This window comes from Orcinus orca, chromosome 8 (assembly GCF_937001465.1).
Source record: "Orcinus orca chromosome 8, mOrcOrc1.1, whole genome shotgun sequence".
In the NCBI taxonomy this organism is placed as follows: domain Eukaryota; kingdom Metazoa; phylum Chordata; class Mammalia; order Artiodactyla; family Delphinidae; genus Orcinus; species Orcinus orca.
In genome coordinates this window covers 76,265,885-76,291,818 of record NC_064566.1, presented here as the reverse complement: position 1 = coordinate 76,291,818, position 25,934 = coordinate 76,265,885, and the positions used below count along the sequence as shown (strand labels likewise).

General features: G+C 37.4%; 1 protein-coding gene across 2 annotated transcripts in view; it reads right to left on the bottom strand.

Moving 5' to 3' along the window:
* Positions 1-25,934, bottom strand: part of ARHGAP42 (Rho GTPase activating protein 42) — a 283,900-nt gene that overhangs the window by 112,437 nt on the left and 145,529 nt on the right. For both annotated transcript variants that reach the window (XM_004283345.4, XM_033412084.2), the window contains exon 4: positions 17,018-17,089. In XM_004283345.4, coding sequence (XP_004283393.1) covers positions 17,018-17,089 — 72 coding nt within the window. The remainder of the gene's footprint in view (positions 1-17,017; positions 17,090-25,934) is intronic.

Below are 25,934 nucleotides of genomic sequence, written 5' to 3'. Positions count from 1 at the left end.
CTGCAATTGGAGAACCACACTCACCTCTAGGGCTATTCAGGCACCCCACAAACACCCACAGGGAGTCCTACCTTCCTTCCTGTAGACCCCAGTGACTAAGCCTGTCCCTTGCTCTGGTCTTACTAAGTATTTTTATTAACAATCTTCTTTACATGGTTTCCCAAATTCAACATCCAGCCCATTAGTCTTCAGAATTTTGCCATTAATGAGCCAACAGACATAATATATCAATACCAACATTTATACTGTGTTGCTCTGTGCCAGGCTCTGGAGGTATCAAACTGAATAAATAATCTGTCTTCCAGGCTCTCACTTGAGATATGAAGGTGGGCATGTAGGAGGATAAATTACAGCTCAGCTCCGAGGCTGTGTGCTGAGCAGGACAAGGGTTCAATGACTACTAAAGCCCACAGACTCCAGGCTAAGAGGCGATCTTGTAATTTAAACCTAAAAGATTTTTGTTTTAGATTTTTACCCTTTTTTGCCAGATGATTTTCTCACCTGTAAGCCATAATGAGGACAGACAGGAAATGGTAAAAGTGGAAGGAGACCCGAAGTAAGCTAGAAGAGAGGAGGAAGAGGTGATTATCAACAGTGAAGAAAAGCAGGGAGGGAAAAGCTCCAGGGTACAGCCAGGGAAGGAGGAGAGAAATCAAAACCAACCAAACGTCATCAGCTCAGTCTGACAGGAATGTGACAAAGTAGAGGATGTATTGATAAATTGGGGGTCTGAGGGTAGAAGATGGGGAATCAGACCAAAATGAATGATGATACCAAAGTCTGCAATCTTCTGCCCCAGGAAGAAAAAACCCACAGAGACACTGGTAAGCACTTACTATCTTCAAAAAAACCAAAAAAAAGCAAACAACAAAAAAACAACTCTTCTCTGAAGGAGTTTACAATTACAGTCCAGCCAAAGATGATAGTAGCATAAGCAAAGAAGTTCACATATGTGCAGAACTGAGTGACAGTTAAGCACAGAAGCAGAGAGAAATAATTCTTTCATAGTTCTCTCTTGGGTCATCTCTCTGAAGTCAATTAAGTACTGCAAAACCCAGGGATAATCCCCAACACAGAGAGGACCTCTTCAGAATTGTTTTATTTATTTATTTATTTATTGGCTGTGTTGGGTCTTCGTTGCTGCGCGTGGGCTTTCTCTAGTTGCGGCGAGCGGGGGCTACTCTTCGTTGCAGTGTGCGGGCTTCTCACTGCGGTGGCTTCTCTTGTTGCAGAGCACGGGCTCTAGGCGTGCGGGCTTCAGTAGCTGTGGCATGCAGGCTCAGCAGCTGTGGCACATGGGCTTAGTTGATCTGCAGCATGTGGGATCCTCCCAGATCAGGGCTCGAACCCATGTCCCCTGCATTGGCATGAGGATTCTTAACCACTGTGCCACCAGGGAAGTCCTCTCAACTAGAGATCTTGTTACAGTGAAGCTATTAATTCAACAAGTCTGGATTGGGACCAAAGATTGTGGATTTCTATTAATGTCCTAGTTTATGCTGCTGGGCAGCGGTTTGAATGACAAGAATATGGAGAACCCTTTCTCTCCTGCTACAAAATAGAACATTGACGATGGGGCAGAGAGGATAAACCAGATTATATAAATACAATCTAAAAGGAGACAGTTTAAAATGAGGCCAAGGAAAAGCTGGAATTAGTCCATTGCTTGGAACTGAATGAATGGAAATTGACATTTATTCAGCATCAATTTTGTACTAGGCACCTTCACACACATTAATGCTCACAAATCCTGGGAAGAACAGGCATTGCTTTTTATTATCATGAATGTTTAGGAACTGTCCTAAAGTCATCAAGTTCACATACTCCTGGCAGGGCCAGGAGTCAAACCAAGGTTTACCTGACTCAAAATCCTGTGCTTTTTCCTCTAAAACAACTGACTCTGAAAAGCCAAATTCAGGATACAACCAATCCCGAGGCAGGAATTTTAAGGAAAAGCCACACAAAGCTGCAGGCTTTGTTTTCTAAACATGAAGTCCTATGGAGTAACTAAAGGAAATGCAATTAACAGATTCCATCCTAAAATTCTAATGTACAGAGTAAACTTACACAAGTGTACACAGTAAAGCATAGTAAAGCCAAAAAGTAAACACAAATTTGCTTCCCAAAGGAGTCTTGTTCTTCAAGGTAAACATTAAACCCCAAATTCCCCAAAGCCTAAGTAAGGTAAACAACATAGTAGACCAGAAAATACATATAGAAAATTTATAAAGTGTCAATGTATTTGGGTTTTAATTTTCAAAGTGGAATACTGTTCTTTCAGATTTGATTTAGTCCACAGCACATCAAGAAAAACTAAACAAATACCATTTAACACTAATTCTAGTGGATAAAAAATACAAGAATCTGGCTTAAAGAGACAGTACATCTCACAATGAGCTCACCAGCATTACCAGCTGGGACCAGTTAAAAACATTTACCAAATAAGGCAAGTTTTTTCAATGCTTAAAATCTTTCTACAGTGAGCTCACTTCACTTCTCACTGGGTTTCTACAGTAATTGTAGAGGTCATCTCTCCAACTCAGAGCCAGTAAATCACCAGGCTCTCAATGCAAACATGGGCTGCATGGTCTCTGGAGAGCATTCGGTTTGGCTTCATTTTATTACCGACTGTCTACAGAAGAAAAAGATGCAAAATCTACTCTAAAGGCAGAACAGTAGGAAGCTGTATTAAGCAAAATCTATTCATAAAGTCAGAGGGAGTTGATTACCACTGTGAATAAAAATGGCAGACCTTACTTTAATATATTTGTCCAGTTGCAAAACATGCTTCTTGTTATCTAGTCCTGAGTCTATACAAACATATCCACAAATTTTAATAATTTTGGTTAAATGAGTCATCTACAAAATCCTACCCCCATTTTTTTTCCATTTTTAATTGACTGCTTTTGTATAGTGTAGGAACCATGCACATGGACAAAAGAAGGTTAAATCTATGATGAAGTTTCCCACATTTTTACTTAAAAAACACTGTTGGGAGGAAGGCTGTCCACCCTATTTAACAGTTCAAGTTGTGACTTCAAACCTAAACAAAAGCATGTAATTGTAAGTAGTTTTGACTTGGCCTTCTCTTAGGTATTTACATACATTCTCCTTCAGAGGTAAAAAGGACTCTTCATCTTCTTCTTGTAAATAGCTTGTGTGCCAAACACTAGCCATAAACTGAGTATATTTGGCTTCAAAGGTAAAAAATTTCCATAAAGATAAATATACTTCAAATAAAAATTCTGGTGTTTGTGTTACAAATATGACTTTTAGTCACTAATCTGCTAAAGGTCACACCCAAGTTTATCTTTTTATAAATTCTGTGGTTTGCCAACATAGGAAGCCAAATCATCAAACTCATGTTAACTCTGTGATATCAGAGAAGGTCCTGTTTTTTTGTTTTTTGTTTTTTTATTGAAGTATAGTTGATTTACAATGCTGTGTTAGTTTCAGATGTACAGCACAGTGTTTCAGTTTATATATATATATATATATATATATATATATATATATATATATATATATTCTTTTTCAGATTATTTTCCCATATAGGTTATTACAAAATATTGAGTATAGTTCCCTGTACTATACAGTAGGTCCTTGTTGGTTATCTATTTTATACATAGTAGTGTATAAATGTTAATCCCAAACTCCTAAGTTATCCCTCCCCACTCTTTCCCCTTTGGTTACCATAAGTTTGTTTTCTAGGCCTGTGGATCTATTTCTGTTTTATAAATGAGTTCATTTGTATCACTTTCTATAGATTCCATATATAAGTGATATCATATGGTATTTGTCTTTCTCCATCTGATTTACTTCACTTAGTACGATAATCTCTAGGTCCATCCAGTTGCTACAAATGGCATTATCTCATTCTTTTTTATGGATGAATAATATTCCATTGTATATATGTACCACATCTTCTTTATCCATTCATCTGTTGATGGACATTTAGGTTGCTTGCATGTCTTGGCTATAGTAAACAGTGCTGCAATGAACATTGGGCTGTATGTAACTTTTCAAATTATGGTTTTCTCCAGAAGGTCCTGTTTGAATGAAGACCTAAGAGACTGCAGAGGTAAAAAATGGAAATATGTTTCAGGCCTTAGACCAAGAATTACAAACTGCTTTCTGCAAGGGACAAGATAATAAATATTTTATGCTTTGTGGGCCACATGGTCTCCGACACAACTATCCAACTCTGCTGTTGTAAAGTGAGAGTGCCATAGAAAACACAAATGGGCAATGCTGTGTTCTAATAAAACTTTATTTATGGGCACTAAAATCTGAATTTCACATAATATTCACTTATCACAAAATATTACCCTTCTTTTAATTTTTCAAAAGCCATTTAAAAATGTAAAACCACTTGTAGTTTGTGGGCCATACAAAAGCAGACAGTGGGCCAGATTTGGCCTAGTTTGCTAATCCTTAAACATAAAGCATAAAAATCAGTATTCTCAGCTCAGGAAAGGAAACAAAGGACACTTTCCATTCTTCAGGGTGGAAAACATCATGAGGCAGAAGAGAATGGAGGCACCTGGGTCTTCACTGTGATACTTGCTCTGAACTGGTGCTGGTGCGTAAGAACTGGCAAATACACCACACAGGAGAATGGGCTCATTCCCTCCTGTGCCTCCCTTCCTTGAGGAACTTGGTAACAGCAGAATTCACAGATAGGGAGATAAGCCTCTCATACCCAAAGGGAAGAACAGAAGTAAATTTAAAAAGTAAAGATGTGGTAGACTGGAGAAATATACTGACTTAAAAGAAAAGCATTACAATAGCAGAAGCTGCTGAATCAAAGCAGAAAATGAGAAAGACAGTGCTGGAAAGAAACTGGAGGGTTAACAAAGAGGCTCCTCTGTGAACTCCATGGAAAAGACCAGGACTCCAGAGGTTTGTAATGTGCTGGAGGGTAATCAGTGGGAGTTTAGAGTCAAAGACCTCTGTGATCTTACACAGGCCTGAGGTTGTCTACTCTCGTGCCCTCCTGCTGGGCTGATTTTCCATTTACCAAGTTTTGTATGGCTGGCAGGTACACAGAAATGATTGGATCCCCTGATGGTAAAACAAAATTTATCCTGAACATTCTACTGCAGATATTGATGAATTATAGACTGGTAGCTGGTCTCTCTGATTCCAGACATTCACAATGCCCATAAACTACCTTCTTGAAATACAGATTCAAGACTCAACTGGCCACATGAGAATAGTATCATGATTAGGAACATGTGTTTTAGAGCCCAACTGCCTGGGTTCAATCCCTGCTTTGTTACATACTAGCTGTCTAATCCTAGGCAAATTAGATTACCCTCTCTGTGGCTCAGTTTACTCTTCAGTAAGAAGAGTGTGAAAATAATAGCCCCTAACTCATAGGGTTGTTGTAAAGACTAAACAAAAAGTATGTATGTGAGCTGCCTAGAAAACTGTCTGACATATATGATTACCATTAACCAAAAAGACTCCTTGGTGCAGCACAAAACTCCCCATTATTCTGGCCCAGCTGGTATTTTTCACTAATTTGCTAATTAGTGAAATTTTCACTAATTTCACTAGTTAGTCTTTTTCACTAATTTCATTGCCCCATTTTTCACTAATTTGCCCACGTCTTCCATTTGCATACACACACTAAGCTCTAGCCCAATATTTATTCACACTATGGGTTCTGACATACTGGTTAATTATACAATCAATTTCATGGGTTATAACCAGCAATTGTTTTAATGAAATAGATTAGAATAGAATACAATAGAAAATACCAGATTACATCACATGTAGTAATAGAAGTATATTAGCACATATACTCAGTGAATTGTGATATAAAGTACATTTCTTAATGCAGTTCATGTTTTTGCTGTCGCTGTTAAAAAAGGCTAAACACAACAGCTCTAATCACACTAGAATATATCAAGCTTCTAAGCCACATCACAAATTTTTTTATGTCACTATGACTTTTCTTTTGCCTGGGATGCTATTTTCCCTTACACTGGCTGGAAAATTTCTGCCAGCCTTTAAATTGAACCTGCTGAATGCTGAAACTTCATAAAAGTCTTTGCCAGCCTCCCCAGTTAAGCAGAATAAATTGTTTCTTCCACTGTGCTTATATAAGACTACAGGCATATTTCAGATATACCACTAAACCCATTCCATCTTAATTATCTGTTTCCCTGTGGCTTCCTCTGCTATTCTGTGAACTCCATGAAGGCAAGCATCATATTTTATTTTTGCGTCCGCAAGACTGAACACCGTGCCTAGTATAAAGCAGATCAACACCATGCAGTTGAATGTTTTCATATCAGTGAGTTAAGGCAAGATGACTGATGGCATGCTCATCAGATTTCTAATGACTCAGAGCTTGGAAAGGAGGATGAGGTAGTAGAGAACCTGTCAATATATTAGATGATAAAATCTACATGCCAAAAGACCTCATGACTTTGGAATGAAGTAACTGAAACATATTATGTCTCACCATCAAATCCAAAAAGTCTACCAGGCAAGCATGGAATCAAAGAGCTCTAGCTTAAGAGATGCTGAGATTTTACTTTGACCTGAATAAACAATGTGACACTAACAGTGAAAAGGTAAATAATTTCATCAGTCAATATTGATACTTTTTTAAAACGTAGTAACCAGACACTCTTTGGGGCTTCATGTTCAGTTTCCACTGCCAAATGTTTAACAAGAACACTGAGAAATTGAAGCTGTTTATAGAAAACAAGAGTTTGGTAAGTTAGAACAGTGTCATATTAAAAAAAAAAAAACCCTAAACTTAACAGGGACGTTGAACAAATTCAGATGCTTTCTGACAAGTACTGTCCCTGGTAACTTTGACATTTGGCACTCAGTAATTCTTTTTTTTTTTTTTTTTTTTTTTTGCTGAACTAGACATGAAAATGTTCTGTATTTTCAATGTAACAAAAGGTTTTAATTAATTTTTTAGGGGAAGTAGTCTGAGATTCTTCATAATTTTTAAATCTGTATACATTTCCTAAATATTTAACACACTGATTCATAGTCTTTAGAGGGTTTCTAATTACTTCAATGTGTATTATAAAGTTTTAATTCCAATTTCATATACATAAAATATAGGTGATGGCAATAGGAACAGACCAATAAAGCACCATTAAAAGTCAAGTGCTGGCATAACTCATTTGCAAAACCCCCAAAGAATAGATTACAAGGTGTAAAAATTAGTATTCTATAAAAATGATTTGGAAAATACTTCATCTTTCATTTTCTTTCTTAGCTCACCCTGATAATAAACTCTGATATTTTTCTGTTTTTCTTTTTTTCACAACAAACACGCAACTATTACATTATAAAATCAAATACAGGATAGCTTAGGTCACTGATGGTAGTCATTTTATCAGAGCTCCATAGTTAACATCAAATGGTGCTTACTACAGACCGACATATTCCTGACACTTGAAAAGGACTTCTGTCTGTATCTGCAACTTGCTCTGAATTCTAAAATGTAAACATAAAATAAAATGTTTCCAGTTTTATTGAGTTCTTGTTTGAGTTTTCCACAGAAGTCAATATGAAGTTTCCTAAATGTTTCAGAATATTTCCAACCACTTAAATAGCCTCCCAACCATCTCAAGGACCACTGGGAAGGCAGTAATCATGAACAAAGAAGGTATAAGTAAAAATAGCAACATGTACAGCATGCTCAGAACCAACATATATATGGTGAAATGGATTTGAGGCATAACCTCTCAAGTAGGAAGCTCTTCTACAGCAGGGCAGCCAGCAGATGAGGTAGAGGAAAGAAAGTATCTACAAATAAAAACACTAAGTCTCAGAACCAAGGAAACCACCTTGTTATCTGGAGAAGATACAAAGTTCACTAGGGAAATGTGCTCTGTGCAGGTGGAACTCTTGAACTCCTCACTGTTGTCTCTGTTAGAAACAAGAGACCTAGAAAATTTTCATTAGTTAGAGCTTCTCCCTCTACCAGGTTAACCCTAAGTAACTGGATTTGCTACAGACGAACCTTCATGACAAGGAAACAGGTTCTATTCTCACTGAAGAAGGCTGACCACTGAAGAATGAAAAAAATCTTAACTGTACAGCGGATTTCACTCTCCAGATCTCTGGGCATTGATTTCAACAATGATGCTCCTTAGTGAGACTCCACTGTATTTTTTAATTCCTATTTACGTATGGCACTTGTAAACTGTGTGAAAATTTTTAAAAATTATATATTTGACCTAAAAATTTAGCATAAGGATCTTCTGTAAAAATACAATTTGTGGGGAAGCTTAAAATGTTTCTTAAGTATCCGTCTTCAGGCATATTATAATTAACATAAATAACATAAGAATAATTAGGAAGGAAAATAGTGATAACCTTATTTACAATTTATTGTAATCAAATTATAAGAGCATATGTTCTTATCTGAGCAATTAGTAGTCACTTAATAAAGTTATAATAATCTACATATGTATGTAAACACAATACACATTTAATACATACTGATGTAATATATATAAATTAAATTATTCAGCAAAGTAGTTTTTGGGTTACATTCCTATCCAGAAGTCCAACTCTATGTGAGGCTCAGCTTTTCCAATGACTGTCAGGTTCTGAAATATACATAAGAACACGATACCCTCAGAATTTTCAGAGCATGTGGAGACATTGAATGGTACCACCTGTCAAGCATACAGATTACTACTGACTCACTGTCTCCAAGGAATGTGATCTGGTTTGTTTTTCTAGTGGTGGCAATGGGGTCAATTAGGGCTGATATTCGCCTCATAAGAATGCTGTAAAGGATGGTGAAAATACACAATAAACTATAAAAAAAAAAGGTTTACATTCCCATGATGGAGTCAGGTGCCAAACAACTGAATTAGGTATCAGAAGGCCTGGATTTGAGTCCCAGATAGAACACATGTGCACCTCTGGGTTGTTGGCAATGCCACTTGACCTTTCTGGGTCTCAGAGAGTCATCTGAAGAATGACGATACTTCCAATTTTGTTAGACTGTTATAAGTAATAGTGCCCCATAGACTGTATAATGTTATTAAATTATAGGTAATGTATATCTAAGGCCCTCTTGCTTGGTAGCCCCGTGAACCACTCTATCTAAATATTTAGCAATCAACTTGCATTTGTCTCTATGAAAAAAAAATAAGGCAAACTAACCTGTATGAACAATGACCTTACTTTTACTGCAGTACGTTGAGTAATGCTGACAGAAAGGATATAATAGCAGTAATTATTATTAATTATAAAATAAGAGCAATTAACATCCTAGTACTTATGTGGAAGAAATTATGCTAAGCAATTTATATGAAATGTCAAATTATGCTATCATTAATTCTATGACGATTCTATTATGTCTCCATTTTTCTGATAGCGAAACTTTAAAAAGTATTTAATTATCCAAGTTCACATTTCCTATAAGTACTAAGTGCCAGGTTTTGATTTCAAGTTTGTATGACTCCACAGAACTGGCTGCTAAACAATTAAAAGACATTATTTTGCTCTCTAAATGAGCTAACCAATTTTCGCTGAGAACAGAGAAAAGGAATTAGTATTTCTTGAGCATCAAACATGTGGTGGTGCTACGAAAGTACTCTATAGGCTTGATCTCATTTGTTTAAAATCTAACTATACTCCTTACTAGTCATGTGACCTCGGCCCATTTACTTAACTTCTCTGCACCTCATTTTATTTATCTATAAAATGAGTTTCAGCAGTTTTCTTATCTAATATGTTGGTTGTGAGGATTAAATGAGTTTACACGTAATGTGCTTAGGGCAGTACCTGGTTAACTATTATAAAGCGTAACTATTATCGTTTAAAAATGGGATCAAATAACAAAATCAGTAATTCTAAAACTCTATATAACATAATAGAGTCTACTGATAGAAGGCACAATAAAGGGATTCATAAGTAGTCTCAAAACAACTATCAAATTGTTTCTAGTTCACCCAGAGAATTCAGTACCAAATACAGTCATTGCCAGAGAATATCTGTCTAAGAGAGAGACTCAGCTCAGTGGCCATCAGCAGCATATGAAAAACCAATCCTGACCATTCTCTGTAGGACCTGTTGAAAACAGGAGGAAAGTAAGGTGATTTAAATCCATACTCTGATCCTATAAACCACTTTCTTTTTTTTTAAATTAATTTTTATTGGAGTATAGTTGATTTACAATGTTGTGTTGGTTTCTGCTGTACAGCAAAGTGAATCAGTTATACATATACATATATCCACTTTTTTTTTAGATTCTTTTCCCATACAGGTCATTACAGAGTATTGAATAGAGTTCCCTGTGCTATACAGTAGGTTCTTATTAGTTATCTATTTTATATATAGTAGTGTGTATATGTCAATCCCAATCTCCCAATTTACCCCTCCCCCACTTCTCCTATGGTAACCATATGTTGGTCACTGAACTGAGTTATTCACCTGATTTAATGGATAATAAATACTTTGGACTCATGAATGAGAACAATCCAAAAGGGAATTTGCGGGCAGTCCAGTGGCCCCTGCAGTAGAAGCCCGGAGTCCTAATGACTGGATCGCCAGAGAATTCCCTTTTGGATTGTTCTCATCATGAGTCCAAAGTATTTATTATGCATTAAATTAGATGAATAACTTGCTTTAGTGGTAAACTCTTTTAAACTTGAAATAAGTACCTGTAATTCTTCTAGATTCCCTAAACCATTTGCATATTTGAGACAACAAATTAGAATGCAGCCATTTTTCACATGAAGGAAATTTTAAGGTTGTAAAAGGAATTAATTGTGATACTTAGCCACAGATTTTTTAGGTACTATACGCTAAAATTATTATTTTTTAACATGCCTTGCTGTGTAATTAACAAATGTTCAGAGGCAGAACCAAACTCTATTATGGACAGAACAAAGGGACAAGAATTATCCAGTTCTACTGTAGTTTTCAACAGAAATCAACGTAAAGAAAATCAAGTTCTATTTTTACATGACTAATATTATATCATTTATTTTTGTTTTAAAACCATGGAAGAATGTTCACATGATTTCCAGTAAGGTCTAAGTGAAAATGAAAACCAGTCTTAAAAACATTTCCCATACAAATGAAAATGTACCTTTTAACTTTAATGGGTAGTATTTCTCAAGTCTCTTATCTAATAAAACCAGCCCATGTTAACTGCATACTGTGTGCTGAGAAATTTTTTTTTTTTTTTTTAGAAGAAATATGGACTTTAATGAAGATTCTTTCCCTTTGGTATAAGTGAGACCTGTGAAAACATCCAAACAAAAAGAAAAGAAAAAAAAAAGGGAGGTGAGGATTTAGATAGTCCACGTTCCCTATCCACAAGGCCTAATGACAGAGCAGGGCTGGCTCCTCTGTCCTTTGGAGGCAGGACCCGCCTGTAGAAGGGATTCAGTAACTACAGGTTTTAAGTGTCCCCATCCCCCTACCCCCTGCCCCGTGTGAAACTAACACTCATTCAGCCAAACTTCTGCCTCCCAGCCTCTCGGTGGGAGGTCCAAGTTTCTCTAGTCCTAGCTCACATTCTTCTCTAGGCCTCTGGTCTCTCTAGTAGAAAAGATGATGCTACTGGTCCCAACTGCCTCAAAGGCCAGGGTGAGGAAAAATAAATGTAATCGATTATTAGCATTTTGTGCTCAGGAATAAGCTATGGAAAACAAATTAGGAAAGTAAATCTACAGCCCTAAAATATATGCATATAAAACAAACAACAAATGCAGTTCCAAATCTACCGATGGTATCTGGGGATTGTCTACTGCTTTAGAGTCTCAATGCCTCTGTTCCCACCTCCACAAAATCCACCTAGGATGACCCTTCAGTCATACCCCCACCACCCCAGCAGGGGGAGGCAGAGCAGAGGCTACAGGGGGAAGGGCTATACTTTGGTTCTGGAGTATAACATGCATGCAACATGGGAGAGGTGGGCTTATCAAATGTATATATGGACCCCCTGGGGTGAAGGCCCAGCCAGGAGGCACTGAGCAAGGGAGGGGTCCATCTCTCCACTGGCTGGGAGGGGGCTCTGAGGCAATCTCTAAGGGTTGCATATCCCCGGGGAGAGGGAACAGCTGCCAAGCACCCCCATCCTTGACTTCAGGGGCCCAAGAACTCTTTGCATAAAATATCTTCAGACCTAGCAGATGGTCAAAGGCACAAAGTTTAAACGCTGGGAGCGAGGGTTGTTGAGAGGGGTCTGTGGGGTACCCTGAGCCCAGGGGTAGACTAAAGGTGTGATTCATTCCCCCTTCCCTGGAAGGGTGATTGCTCCATTGGGCCTATCACCACAGGACATTTTCCATTACAAGGAGGCATACTGCCCAGGCCTGTGCTGGGGAATTTTTAAATCAAGACAGATACATTAAATAGGTTTGATTCAAAGTGGGCAAGTTTGGGCTTATTTACAACATTTTTATCATTAAGATATTTCACACTAAAACATTTGTTTGCTAAAAGTAAAGAAAAAAATATTTCACAAAAGAGTATTCTAAAGAGCAGCATGGAGTAGTCAAAAGACTGCTGGTCTGAAGAGCTGAGCTCTGGTCCTCCTTCTGGGGACTGGGGACTGAGCACCCCCAGCCAGCCACTCAGTCCGTTTATATGTGGAAAATGAGCCACTGGTCACCCAGATTTCTCCCTAATGTATTTGTTTTTGACTAGGAACTCAGGTATGAAGTTCTACCAATATTTTGGCGTCAGCCAGTTTATGCAGGAACACGTGTGGAAGCTGCAGATATGACGTACAATTCATTCTCTCTGGGGGCAAGGAGGACGCTTCCAATACAATGAAATATAGCTGTTAATATATACAAAAAAGTGTGATAACAAGTTATAACTCATCTTGCTCTATAATAATGCTTCTCTAGGCATATTCATATTGTGGAAATTCTAGCTGGCATTATTCATTCGGAATACCTATGTTCCACTCATTTCTAGCATTTAAGTCAACAGTGTATGAGGAGATGAATTAAAGAAACCAAACATTCACTTCTATGTCTGACACATGTAATAGGTCAGGCCTGCAATACAATTTCATTCTGCATACACCTTCAGACTAAGAACCTTTAAATAAATACATTCTTGACAAGTGTTTATGGATAATTCTTCTAATCTTTAGCTATTCACAAAGCAGGACCCATCTCTTCTGTCCTTCAGTTCAACAACCCCATCATTAATCTTTTCTAATGCCTCTCACAGATGCAGTGTTTTTTTTCCCACAACTGTAACTCGCTCAGGGCCTTGCTTTCCACAGCAAAGTATCAGGTGTCTCAAAGCTCAAGTGTGTCTCAAAAACACACTTTAACAAAGGAAATGTTTGCCATCCATGGACTTTATCCACTTCGGTTAAATAGAATCATCTGCATGTGAGGAGAGGGCCACTCTGACTCAGTTGTTTTCCACTAGGTCCAAGCTGAGGAGGTCCTGACTGCAGTGGACCTTAACTGACACTCTTGCCTTCTAGCTGACTCATCAGCCTGAACACACTTGTGGGAAACCTCCACTGTCAAGACTGTGAAAAGTGTAAGAGTGTCATTTGTAGAATTAACTTTATTTACCAAGTAAGAAAATACCTAAGCAAAACAGGAAGTAAAGCGATAGAAAAAAAAAAAATCAACATTTTCAAGATTTTTATTCCTACCAAGATGTTTCTGCATAACAGAAAAAAAGAAAATTGACCTATACAAATATTGCAGAAGAGAATGCCTACTTTCCATTCACTTTACTAAACAAGGATCACTTAGCAGCTGAGAAACAATATAGTACTAAGAGCCATCAGGCAAATAAAATACACAGAATCACCACCACCAAGAGGCCCAGTACAACCATATTTATGCTCAAGATTTCATCTGAATTAATTCAACTACAAGTTCAACCTCCCAACGAGTAGGCAAGGTCATAGAACACTGTTGTGTGTCCAGCTGACCTGTCCAGCAATTGAGATACTTAAAAAACAAAATAAAATGGGTGTAATTGCTCATGCTACTGCAACTGTAGCTAACCTAAACCTGCAAATAAGAATCTATACACATATGAAATTTACTATTTTAAATGGGCCAAAAAGTTGGAATATTCTGTGCTAGAGAAAGAATTCTTCACAAAGGTTTTTAACTTCATAAAAATATCACTGATGGGGCTTCCCTGGTGGCGCAGTGGTTGAGAGTCCGCCTGCCGATGCAGGGGACGCGGGTTTGTGACCCGGTCTGGAAGGATCCCACATGCCACGGAGCGGCTGGGCCCGTGAGCCATGGCCGCTGAGCCTGCGCGTCCCTCCACAATGGGAGAGGCCGCAACAGTGAGAGACCGGCGTACCGCAAAAAAAAAAAAAAAAAAAAAAAAAATCCTCAAAAAAAATATAACTGATGAAGTGAAATATGGTGGTAAATCGAGGCTTTGAAGGAAAATGGCTTGATTTCAGATCCATAGGCTGATTTCCCAGCTCTATGAAATGGTGCATGCAGGTGACCTCATCATCTTCCTCACTGTAAAGCAGATGTAACACCTGTACTCACCACTAAGGTTGCTTGTGAGGACTTAATCAGGTCACAAATGTAATAGCTCAGTGAAATCTATCCTACAGTATAGATCTCAAGAAAGATCAGCTATTATTATTCTTGAAAAGACTTCTTGCTCTGAGACACCACATTCTTGTATTTTCTTCCTTCTTCTGCTTCTTCCTTCTCAGCCTCCTTATCTGTCTTTCTTTTTTTCCAAACATCAAATGTTGAGAGTTCTCAGATTATATAGAATTTAGGTCCTCTTCTCAATCTACTCTTTCCCAGGGGGATCTAATATATCTCCATGATTTTAATTATCACCTAGAGGACAATTCCCAAACATATTTCTAATTCAGATCTGAACATACACCTGCTAACTCACCATGTCCATTTGGATGACTCAGAGAAACCTCAAATTCATTCATGGCAAACCATCTTTGCCATCCTAACATAAATGTTCCCTATCTCAGTATGTGGCTCCAAAAAACACCCAATTTTACAACACAGAACCCTGGGAGTCATCACTGAAATGTGCTGTTGCTCACTTCCCAGTATGTAACCCATTTCCTACCCTTTCCATTTTACCTCTGAAATACATCCCGTTGTCTCCACAGCCAGTGTTCCCTTCTGAATCCAAAATAACTGTCCTTTAACTCCCAAGCATGGTTTCCCTCAAGCAGTCCTGCTTCCTCCAATCCATGCATGGCATGCAACTAGAGTGATATTTTAAAATATCAAAATATTTCATAACATTTTGATCAAATATAATCACTCTACCTACAACTTTTCTTTATCGTGAATAAGAGTAAAATAGAATAACGAGTAAATACAAAGGCATGCACACGTCCTCCATCCCCACGGTCCTCTTCTGGAGTGTAAAGAAGGTTCCTCCCTTGCTGCCCCTGTATCCCCATTTCTAGCTATTTCTTTCTCATCATTTAGTTCTCTGCTTAACCAATACTTCCACCAGAAGGCATTGCTTGGTTCTCTGGACAAGGTCAGTTCCATTAATTATACTCTCACAAAGCACCCTGAACTTCTGTATCACAATCCTCAGTGCATTTGTAAATACACAAAAGATAATAAATGACACAAGTGTGGGGATCTTGTCTGTCTTGTTTACAATTGTATCCCTTAATCTTATCAAACACCATACTTTGCCACAAGTGGGCCAACCAAGATATTGATAAATGTTTGCTGAATTAACACAGAAATGGTTCTGGTTTAGTTCTTGACTTGATAATGGCTCATAATTGGTGGAGAAATGCACATAAAACTCTGATTCAAGGCAGACTGTGATAGCTTTTTACAGGAAATAAGCATAAGGACTACTTGATTCTGTAAGAAAAAAAAAATCAATCCTGGAAGGGGAACAGATATATGAGGAAAGACCCACATAAAGGAAGGCTTCTTTCTGGTGCTGGAATATAAGGGACCATGGAGAGCTAGCAAGACTTCAACAAGTTAAGGGTAAGAAATATTCCAAGGAGGGGAAAAGTTTGGGCAAAGACATTAGTAGAGCCAGGATATATACAGGAACTAGTGAACAGACAGTTGTACCAGATGAGGGAGGTACACTGAAACGTAGAAAGTGGCCACACTGTGAAAAAATTTCATTATTGAGATTAAACTGTCTCTCTCAGAGACAACCACTGAAGGTTTCATCATTGAAGAACAACTGTTAAACATGGCAAAAATTTGTTAACAGATTAGGGTGGGGACATAGAGACCAACCAGTAGGCTATTTCAATATTTCAGACAGAAGGGAGGAGAATAGAGGAGAAATATTCCTGCAGGAGAATGAAAGCACTGCTCAAAGAGGGAAGAGGTATGTCATTGACTAATTAGAAAATCAAATCAGAGAAAGGACAGGGGAAGTATGACAGATGACGGGTTCTATCTTGGAAACCCAAATTTTATGTCCTTACATGATGTTGAGAAGGTAGTTAAACATGGATCTAAGAAAGAGGATGCAAGTAAATTTCAGAAATTATTAGGCTCAGGGAAATTTTAATTGATCCATAACCAATTAAACATTAATGCAAAGGCCTGAAAAAGATGTCTAAAGTTTTCCAGAAACACTTTATATTATATTCTTAATATTTATATTCCTAATATTTTTATTAAGAATAAAAAATACAAAAAATAATAAAAGGTCTTTTATAATTACTACCTTAATTTTCAATGTACATACCTCGTGCCTAATTTTATTTTATATAGATGTTAGGAAAACTCCTCATATTTTTACCATAATTTCACCATCTTTAAAACAGTTAATTTCCTACCATTGTTGGGATGGGAGGAACCCACTTATGCTGACTTTTTCTCTATTCAGTAGAAGAATAATATCTTTTCTGTGTTTAAAAGAATTCCAGTCTTTGTAATAGGCTCTGTGCAAAATTTTAAATGACGTACGGAAGTTTTAAAAGGTCATTCTACTTTCAAAAATGTTAACGTCTGAAATTACGTCTGTCATCTTTAATTATCAGGAGAATATCCAAAGAATAATAAAATGCAACACTTACTTTTGCTGCACCTATTTGTTCTTTGCGAAATTTCTCAAGTGGCGCAATTAATACATCATTAGCGTTTTGAATCTGAAATCAAAAATGCAAATACATTAAATCCTGTATAATTCATGCAAACAATATTGAAATAAAGATGGCTCCTTTATTCCACTTATTTAAATAAACAGCTTTTCTTCTCCTTTGCTTCTATAAATGAAATAAAAATACCTCACGTTATAGTCTTTTTCTAGTTTATAATTAAGTTGTTTTCACAAATTATTTCACTTCATCCTAACAATAATGTGAAAGCACGTACTCATGATGAGATCTTAAACATTTAAATTTCATATTCTAAAATTTAACTAAAATAGCACACCAGATACTAAATTTTAAAATACCTTTAATTATACTGGTTTAATGTAGTCAGTTCAAGCATCATTTTAAAACTGAGCCATAGGGCTTCCCCGGTGGCGCAGTGGTTGAGAGTCCGCCTGCCGATGCAGGGGACATGGATTCGTGCCCCAGTCCGGGAAGATTCCACATGCCGCGGAGCGTCTGGGCCTGTGAGCCATGACCACTGAGCCTGTGCGTCCGGAGCCTGTGCTCCACAACGGGAGAGGCCACAACAGTGAGAGGCCCGCGTACAGCAAAACAAACAAAAAAACAAACAAAAAAAACTGAGCCATATAAAAGCTCTTCCATCTTGCCACTAGAATGTTATAATTCTACAGCTGCAAAATAAAATAAGGCTTATTTTTTCCCTGTTTAATTATATTCCTTACACTTGGGATTTGCCTGAATGTTCTCATTTCACACGGTTTGCATGTCATTTCAATGAACAGTATTTTAGCCCAAAACTCCAAATTGGATTTTATTTAAATTGTAAAACAGATAAATCTTTAAATTGATCTGCAAAAATATGGTGAGGGGGTTCAAGGTGGGGCGGGGGTAGTGACTGGATACGAGGAAACAGACATTTCTAAGGATAGCAGTATGCTGGAAGGAAGTCTTGACTTTTAAAAAATCCCTTTAGAAAGCATTAAAATTAAACATAGGATCTTAAATGTTCTCACCCCAAAAAGAAATGGTAACAATGTGACAAGATTGAGATATTAGCTAATGCCATCAGTGGTAATCATTTTACAATACATAAATGTATCAAATCAACATGTTGTACACTTTAAACTTATACAATGTTATGTGTCAATTATATCTTAATAAAGCTGAGGGGGAAAAGGTAGGCCCAGTTAACAAGATTATCATTCATTCTACCACTGTGATAATAACATGACTTATTACATAATTAGCAAACGTTAAGATGAAAGAAAAACCTATTTTTCAAATAGGTCACTATTTAAAAATAGGTTAAAGAGTATATAGGAGTTCCTTATATTCTTCTTATAATTTTTCTGTAAGTTTAAAATTTTATCAAAATTTTAAAATTTCAATAAAAGGCTTTTACTTTCACTTATTTTCACTAAACTGGTTATTCTCTAGTCAAATTATGGAATTTATTTCTTAAATTCCATAATCTAAACACACAAAGATAGGATACACAAAAATAAAAACTAAAGTAGTAATGTCTTCCATGATTCTGTCATTCTCCAATTTGCAGAAAAACGAGATGTCCTCTTGAAAAGAGGACCTAAAATCCTCCATTGTGAAAACATACAAAGTAGATCAATAGTCAAAATCCTTCCCAAGACACTGAGGGCAACTGTAGATACCTCTGACATCCATTACCTACTTCCCATTTGTGAGCTCAAGACAGGCATCCCTCCAGATACACTGTGCAGGCATTGCATCTTACTACAGAGAGATGATTGGAAACAGTAGCAAAGTAGCTCACTTTAAATTCTCACTCTCTAAATCTTTGCCCTCATGAAACTCCAAATACATTTAAACACACACATATATATATTTCTCCAGATTTTACAGAGGTAATAAATAGCTGATTCTGTCTTTAAAGTTTGCATAAGGGGAAAGACAATGTCATGGACACTTTAGTGTACTCTGGAAAAATAGCAACAATAAAGGCTAACAGTCACTGAATGTTTACTTTATGCTGGAAACCAGCATGATCTAATGTATTTAAAGTTAATGAACTTAAACAAGGAGGTATGTCTCAAGTGGTGAAAACTCCAACAATGAGGGTGAATAACAAGATATGCAGCACAGCACTTAAGTATTTAAAATCAAGAATGCCTGAGTTTAAACCCAGTTCTATTGCTTATGAGCTGCTATTTAACCATTCTGAGCATCAACTGCGTCACCTATCCAACAGCTTGGTTCTAAGAATGAAGACAATAAATGTAAAACACTTAGCTCAGTGCCTTACATCTAGTTAAGTATTAAAAGTTTATGGCTTTTAATATGTCCAAATAAACACAGATAATGTATCTCATTCTGCAATTATATACCTGATACACTTCTTTATCTTAATCTTCTGTGCTACCCTTTTGGTTGAAGTGTATCTATGTGCACAAAATGAGAAGGTATTTTCCCATGAAAGTCACAAAAGGCAGATGGCCTAGACTCGCCTACATTCAATCACTAAGTATTTATATACGTGCCAAGCACATTGCTGAGCTGTGTGGGGAAGGGAAAAAAATTAAGAAATGGGCTAAACCTTCCAGAAAGTTGATGTCTACTTGTGAAGAGGGAAAAAATTATTCATCCAACAAGTATTTAATGCTCATAAAGCCCTGCTAAAATTTTCAGAAAAACTGAGACAAAACTGATTACATTGAGAATAGTTACATGATAAACTATGCAGAACTCCTCATAAATATGTCAGAATTTTGACAACAGGAAAGATCCATGAGAACTAAATAAGTCAAGGTAGTATTTGCATAGTGGATGTGAATTAGAAGCGGATATGAATTGGATACACCAAAGAGAAAAAATATCCTAGGAACAGGAAACACCATGAAAAAGGCAAGGGGGGTAAAACTAAGCATGGAATGTGAGAAGGGGGAATGCAGTGCAGGAAAAGAAACTATTTATTACACGGTCATTAAGAGTCCATCCCAATTGTGAGTGCACTGACCAAGTTACAGGCCTTCAGTTAACTTTTTAAAAATGGGAATGGCACAATGAATATAAAGTACGTTGAACAGTTTTGGCACATAGCAGGTTCCATATGTTATTAACTAATAACATTATCTAACTGGGGAAAAGCATGTACATTAGTAGTAGGAAACTTAACTGGAGTAAGTATGGAAAGGATACCCATAATCTAGGCAAAGTAACCTGAACATGGAATCACTGCTGGTTTCTAAAAAGAAGATTAATGTAAAAACTTGTTCTAGGAAGTAATATGTGGGATACTTTGAGAATAAAGATATAAAGACAAGACATGCAAGCTGAATGGCTGGGAGAAGAACACAAGTTTGAAGTGATAACTAGATCAGGTGGCTGCGGTGTTGACAGATGGGTAGCAGGGAACTGCAGAGGCAGGTGTTTAAAAAAAAAAAAATTAAAAGGACCCAGAAGGAGAGGAATCAAAGGTGACACTAAGTTTTCTGCCTCAGGCACTGGAACTTTGGCACCACATTAAGAACTACGATAAATGAGGAAGGGAGTATGTTTGGTAGAGAAAGAATAAAGACAATGGATTTCACTTTGGACCTATTACGTCTGATGCCATGGGAAGACTCAAAAGAAATATTGCAGCAGAGTATTCCACCTCAAAATAGCAGAACTAATCAATATGAATAAAATGGTTTTTTATTGGGTAGGGAAAAATTAGAAAAGAGAGTGGATGCAGGGACTTCCCTGGTGGTGCAGTTGTTAAGATCCACCTGCCTGCCAATACAGGGGACGTGGGTTCAAGCCCTGGTCCGGGAAGATCCCACATGCTGCAGAGCAACTAAGCCCATGCGCCACAACTACTGAGCCTGTGCTCTAGAGCCTGTGAGTCACAACTACTGAGCCCGCGTGCTGCAACTACTGAAGCCCACACGTCTAGAGCCTGTGCTCCACAACAAGAGAAGCCATCGCAATAAGCCCATGCACCAAAATGAACAGTAGCCCCCACTCACCGCAACTAGAGAAAACCCATGCACAGCAATGAAGACCCAACACAACCCCCCCCAAAAAAAAGAGAGAGAGAGAGAATGCATGCAGATCTGTATACTAAGACACTGGCATTCACATTCATATCCAATAGTTTAAATCTCTGCCACAACTCTTATGTGGTTGTTATGTAAGTATGACCTGGGAATAAAACAAAACTTGAGGATATAAACTTGAACCAAATGTGATCATTAACAACCACGCAATGGGGCAAGTATTACTTCCCATCTCTATTTCTTCCATATTTCTTCATTTTTTTCTCTTGTTTTTGGACTTGTTCAATTTTTTTCTCTTTCTTCTCCTTACTCTTATTCTATTAATGTGAAATTGAAGGAATAAAACATAAATTCCAGAGGTACTAAACAGAAAAAAATGAAGGGGGAGAAAAACATCCAATGGAGTGATAGAGATAACAAAAGAGATGATTTGTTGAGTGTTTAATGTGTGCCAAGTACTATGCTAAGCCCTTCACAATATTGAGATTAAAGTTGATTTTATGTGAGTAATGAAGTTCAAAACCTAAAAATCATCTGGAATATATTAAGAATATGAGTGTTAAAGTTAGACCCAGATCCATTTTGAATCTTGGCACCTAAACTGCTAAGACTTGATGTCTTCATCCCTATACCTTTTAAGGTTTTTATAAAAATCAAAGGGAAATATATATGTATTTTTAAAATAACAAGCACAGATTTGGCATATGGCAGGCTTTCGATAAATGTTTGTTTCTTCACAGAATTCACAATGTCAACTACGTGTTCAGAACCTTCCTAAGCAGTCTGAGAATGTCCCAAGATGATTTAAAATGTAGTTATTCAAAAGGTAGAAATTGAAATCCAAATTAATTTAACAGAACAGAGACCCATTCAGAGTATCCATCTACAGTGGTAGATAACACAGGAACCTAAATTTTTCCATAAACCATAATAACATATGTGTGGTTTTACATCTGAAATATGATGCTTCTTTTGTATGCAGTCGATGGGCTGCTGTTCACATCATGTGAATCTAAATCCAAGAGATCAAAATGGAAATGCCAACACTCAAAGGGTACAAAGTGGATTTACAACCCGATCTGGCTGCTTCTGACCCTCATCTTTGTACACCCCCCAGGGAACACATGCCTTTCATCCTTACACACTGGTCAATCACCAGGATGAAATTCTTCAAATCTGAAGTAATCCAAGTGTGAAGTAAAGAAGGTATCTAAATTTTTGTTAGTTACTGTTACTACTGCATAATAAAGGAAAATAACATACAAAATGCTAGAAAACCATAACTAAAAACGTGAATCTGGGGTACAACTCTGGTGAGTTAACTTTCACAAGGTTTAAAAAAGAATCCAGAGAAATGCAGTTCTGGCTCACATGGAACTCTTTCTCCACAGATTTACGCAAGAGGCTTGATAAAACTCCTTCCAGAAGGTAATTGTGGGGGGTGAGAGGGGTGGGAATCAAGTCACAGAGTTCAGGAGATTCAGGCTCCCATAATATCTGTGGAACGTGTTACTTTGCATGACCTCACTAAGAGGCTTTAGGAAAAATACAAAAGCAATTTTAATGCTCTCACTAGATATTGATAATATAAATTCTTGAAAAAGGTCATATTTCAGTAATTAAGGCACAATTAACTATTATCTATTTTATAATTCTTTTTTTTTTAATAACTCCTGTAGGTTATTGGAGCACTTTTTTTTTTTTAATTTAAATTCATTTATTTATTTTTGGCTGTGTTGGGTCTTCGTTTCTGTGCGAGGGCTTTCTCCAGTTGCGGCGAGCGGGGGCCACTCTTCATCGCGGTGCACGGGCCTCTCACTGTCGTGGCCCCCTAGTTGCGGAGCACAGGCTCCAGACGCGCACGCTAAGTAGCTGTGGCTCACGGGCCTAGTTGCTCCGCGGCATGTGGGATCCTCCCAGACCAGGGCTCGAACCCGTGTCCCCTCCATTGGCAGGCAGATTCTCAACCACTGCGCCACCAGGGAAGCCCCTATTTTATAATTCTTAATCATTACCTAAACCTTGGGTTTAGACAACTTATTTTTATAGATATTGGTCCATTTTTAAATTCAAAAATAATCACCAGCTATTTCACTTATTTTTCACAGCAGAGAAGCAAATCTGATATTGGGTAAAACTTTACAATACTGCATTTACTGGGTAGACACACTTTAACTGTGGGTGTGTTACATTAAACCTGGCAGTTAAGCTTGCTGTCGCTTTTCTTTTGCTATTTCAAGCGGTTCTAATAAACAACCACAAGGGAGTGCTCATAAATCGCTCAAAAGTAATGGCTAGAAATGTTTTTATGTGGTTAGAAGAATGATTATCCAAACATGTTTGGGTTTTTTTCTCCAAGTATACATGAATTATTATTTTCTATAGACCGTGAATTTTCAAGTGCTGTCCTATAGGAATTTTCAATGCTTGCTTTTCACTGCTGAGAACCTTACCATAACTTGTTTGTCCAAGGAAGTGAGTAGTGATAGAATAAAACAAATCTGAAAAGTAATTCTTCTTACACTTTTACTTTCTCTCCCCCCCTCCACGTTTTGGTTAAACTTGAGTGTTGTTGGTACCAGTCACAGATCATCACAAATCAATGATTATAGTGTCTCAGCAGGATGTAAGATTACAATTCCGTACCTCAAACTATCAAAGCTCTGAAAGACTCCAGGTTTTGAAGAGAAGATTTAATGATTTTCTGCAGTGCTGTCAAAAGCAACTGTTTGAGAAGGCTACAACAGAACAAGTTATTTACAGAAATAAAACATGGATGATGTAGCTCACTGCAAAAACAATTTCCTGTTGAGATGCCTATTATAGCCAATCCACGTAGAGGGGAAAGATCACAAAGGTATGTAATAATGAGTAGAGTGAACACAATCAATGTGGAAGACACCTATAAATAGTCTCTGAGGTAAGACTGGATCATTTTCCCATTGGTATTTGCAACTGGAAAATCAGATCAGAATCCTAATTTGTGATTACAGGCAAGTATCTCTCCTCTGCCTGTTCCAACCCCCATCCTATTGCCCCCTCCTTTTAGATGAAGTTCTGGCAAGTGGTCTAGGGACAGCCCGAGGCTCACGCTGAGACCGGTCAAGTTAACTCTCCACTACCTCACAAGAGTCAGTCCTCTAAGTCAGCAAACTCACAGCTCTTCTAAACTAGAACTCAAAACCCAAATCTCACAGGAAGTGTGAAGGACAGACATATGAACAAGACTTTCACATAATAAGTACTATGACGTTAAAACTAAATGCATTTTACTTTATATCCTTTAATGTGAGCAGCAAAGTACTCTGAAAAACCATGTCTTCATCTTTAAAACAAAATGTAAGATTATCTAGGTACCACAGTAATCCATTTAATTCCTCCTTGAACATCACTTATTACTTCAATATTGGATGTTTTGATTCTATTAAGTCAGTGTTCCATTATGAATCCTCCTTCAATGGACCTCATCTATTTAGATCCAACTCACTTATATTTAATATTAGTTTCATCTTTACTTTTACCAGTAATAATACTTTTCTTATAGGAATATACTTAGGAAAAGAAATTTAAGTTTTTGGAGAATGGTGCTATATGAATCCCATCTTTTATTTCAGAAAATAAGTAGAAGTACACTCTCCAGGAGAGTGCATGCATTTGTATTTAATTCTTGAATATTCCCATGAAAACTGTGCAATCTCAGTCAATTTACTCAAACTCTCCGTGTCTGTTTCCCTTTCTACAGAATAAAGATAACATGCCTTTATCTCATAGCCTGTTTATAAAAATTTTTACATTTTATGTATAATGATCGTAAGAGCTTATTAATGCGAAGTTGTACTTGCTTTCTGCTAAATTCATTCTTTTTGAGTAGGTCGATTGTAATGAAATATCACTTTTTAAAATGACTTAGGATGTTGCTACTGGAGTTTTATATAAAAGAGTGAAATCGCACCAGCACATACTGGATGTCAAGGCTTCTTAAATGGAACACACTGGTTCCTAGGCCAAATAGCAAGCAGTCCTCTCTGCTTCCAGAACTTACGACTGTCCCGAATATAACTCAAAGTAAAGTTAACTCTTTTTTAATAAAACCATCTATACTTATAAGATGAGGGAGCAGAAGAGCATTCATCCAAGAAGAAACGGACCATTTTCATAGAATCTAGCTGAGAAAGGAGGGGAGAGAGGAGGGGTAAATTGCAAAATTTCATACAACCCACTGTGATCTGATAATGTCATTAACTCTAGGTTGTACCAAATGAAATTCTCTGAATACTGAGTTATTTGGGCTAGAAAGGTAAGTTATTTTTCTTAGATTTTTTTGTCACTCTTAAACTACTTTTGCTTTATCTCTTCTTACCCAGCAATCACTAATGGGAGGTTAAACTAAGAATACTTTTACAGCATTCAAGCGTTGTAGAAAACATTTGTAAACAGCAGATCTAACCATAACATACTGCCTCCTCACAAACTTGTGTCTACTTATTGCCATCCTGATTACTACATTTATAACTATAATAATGGAGGCTTTAAAAAACAAACAGCAAAAGAGAAGGTCAAACTATATTTCAGCTGTAAATAACAAGAGATGTGAAGAGTCAAATTAAAACAGACATCTTAAAAACCAGTTAAGGGCGTCCCTGGTGGCAGTGGTTGAGGGTCCGCCTGCCGATGCAGTGGACACGGGTTCGTGCCCCGGTCCAGGAAGATCCCACATGCCGCGGAGCGGCTGGGCCCTTGAGCCATGGCCACTGAGCCTGCGTGTCCGAAGCCTGTGCTCCGCAACGGGAGAGGCCACAACAGTGAGAGGCCCGCATACCGCAAAAAAAAAAACAGTTAAAACAGTTACTCCAAACATCCTG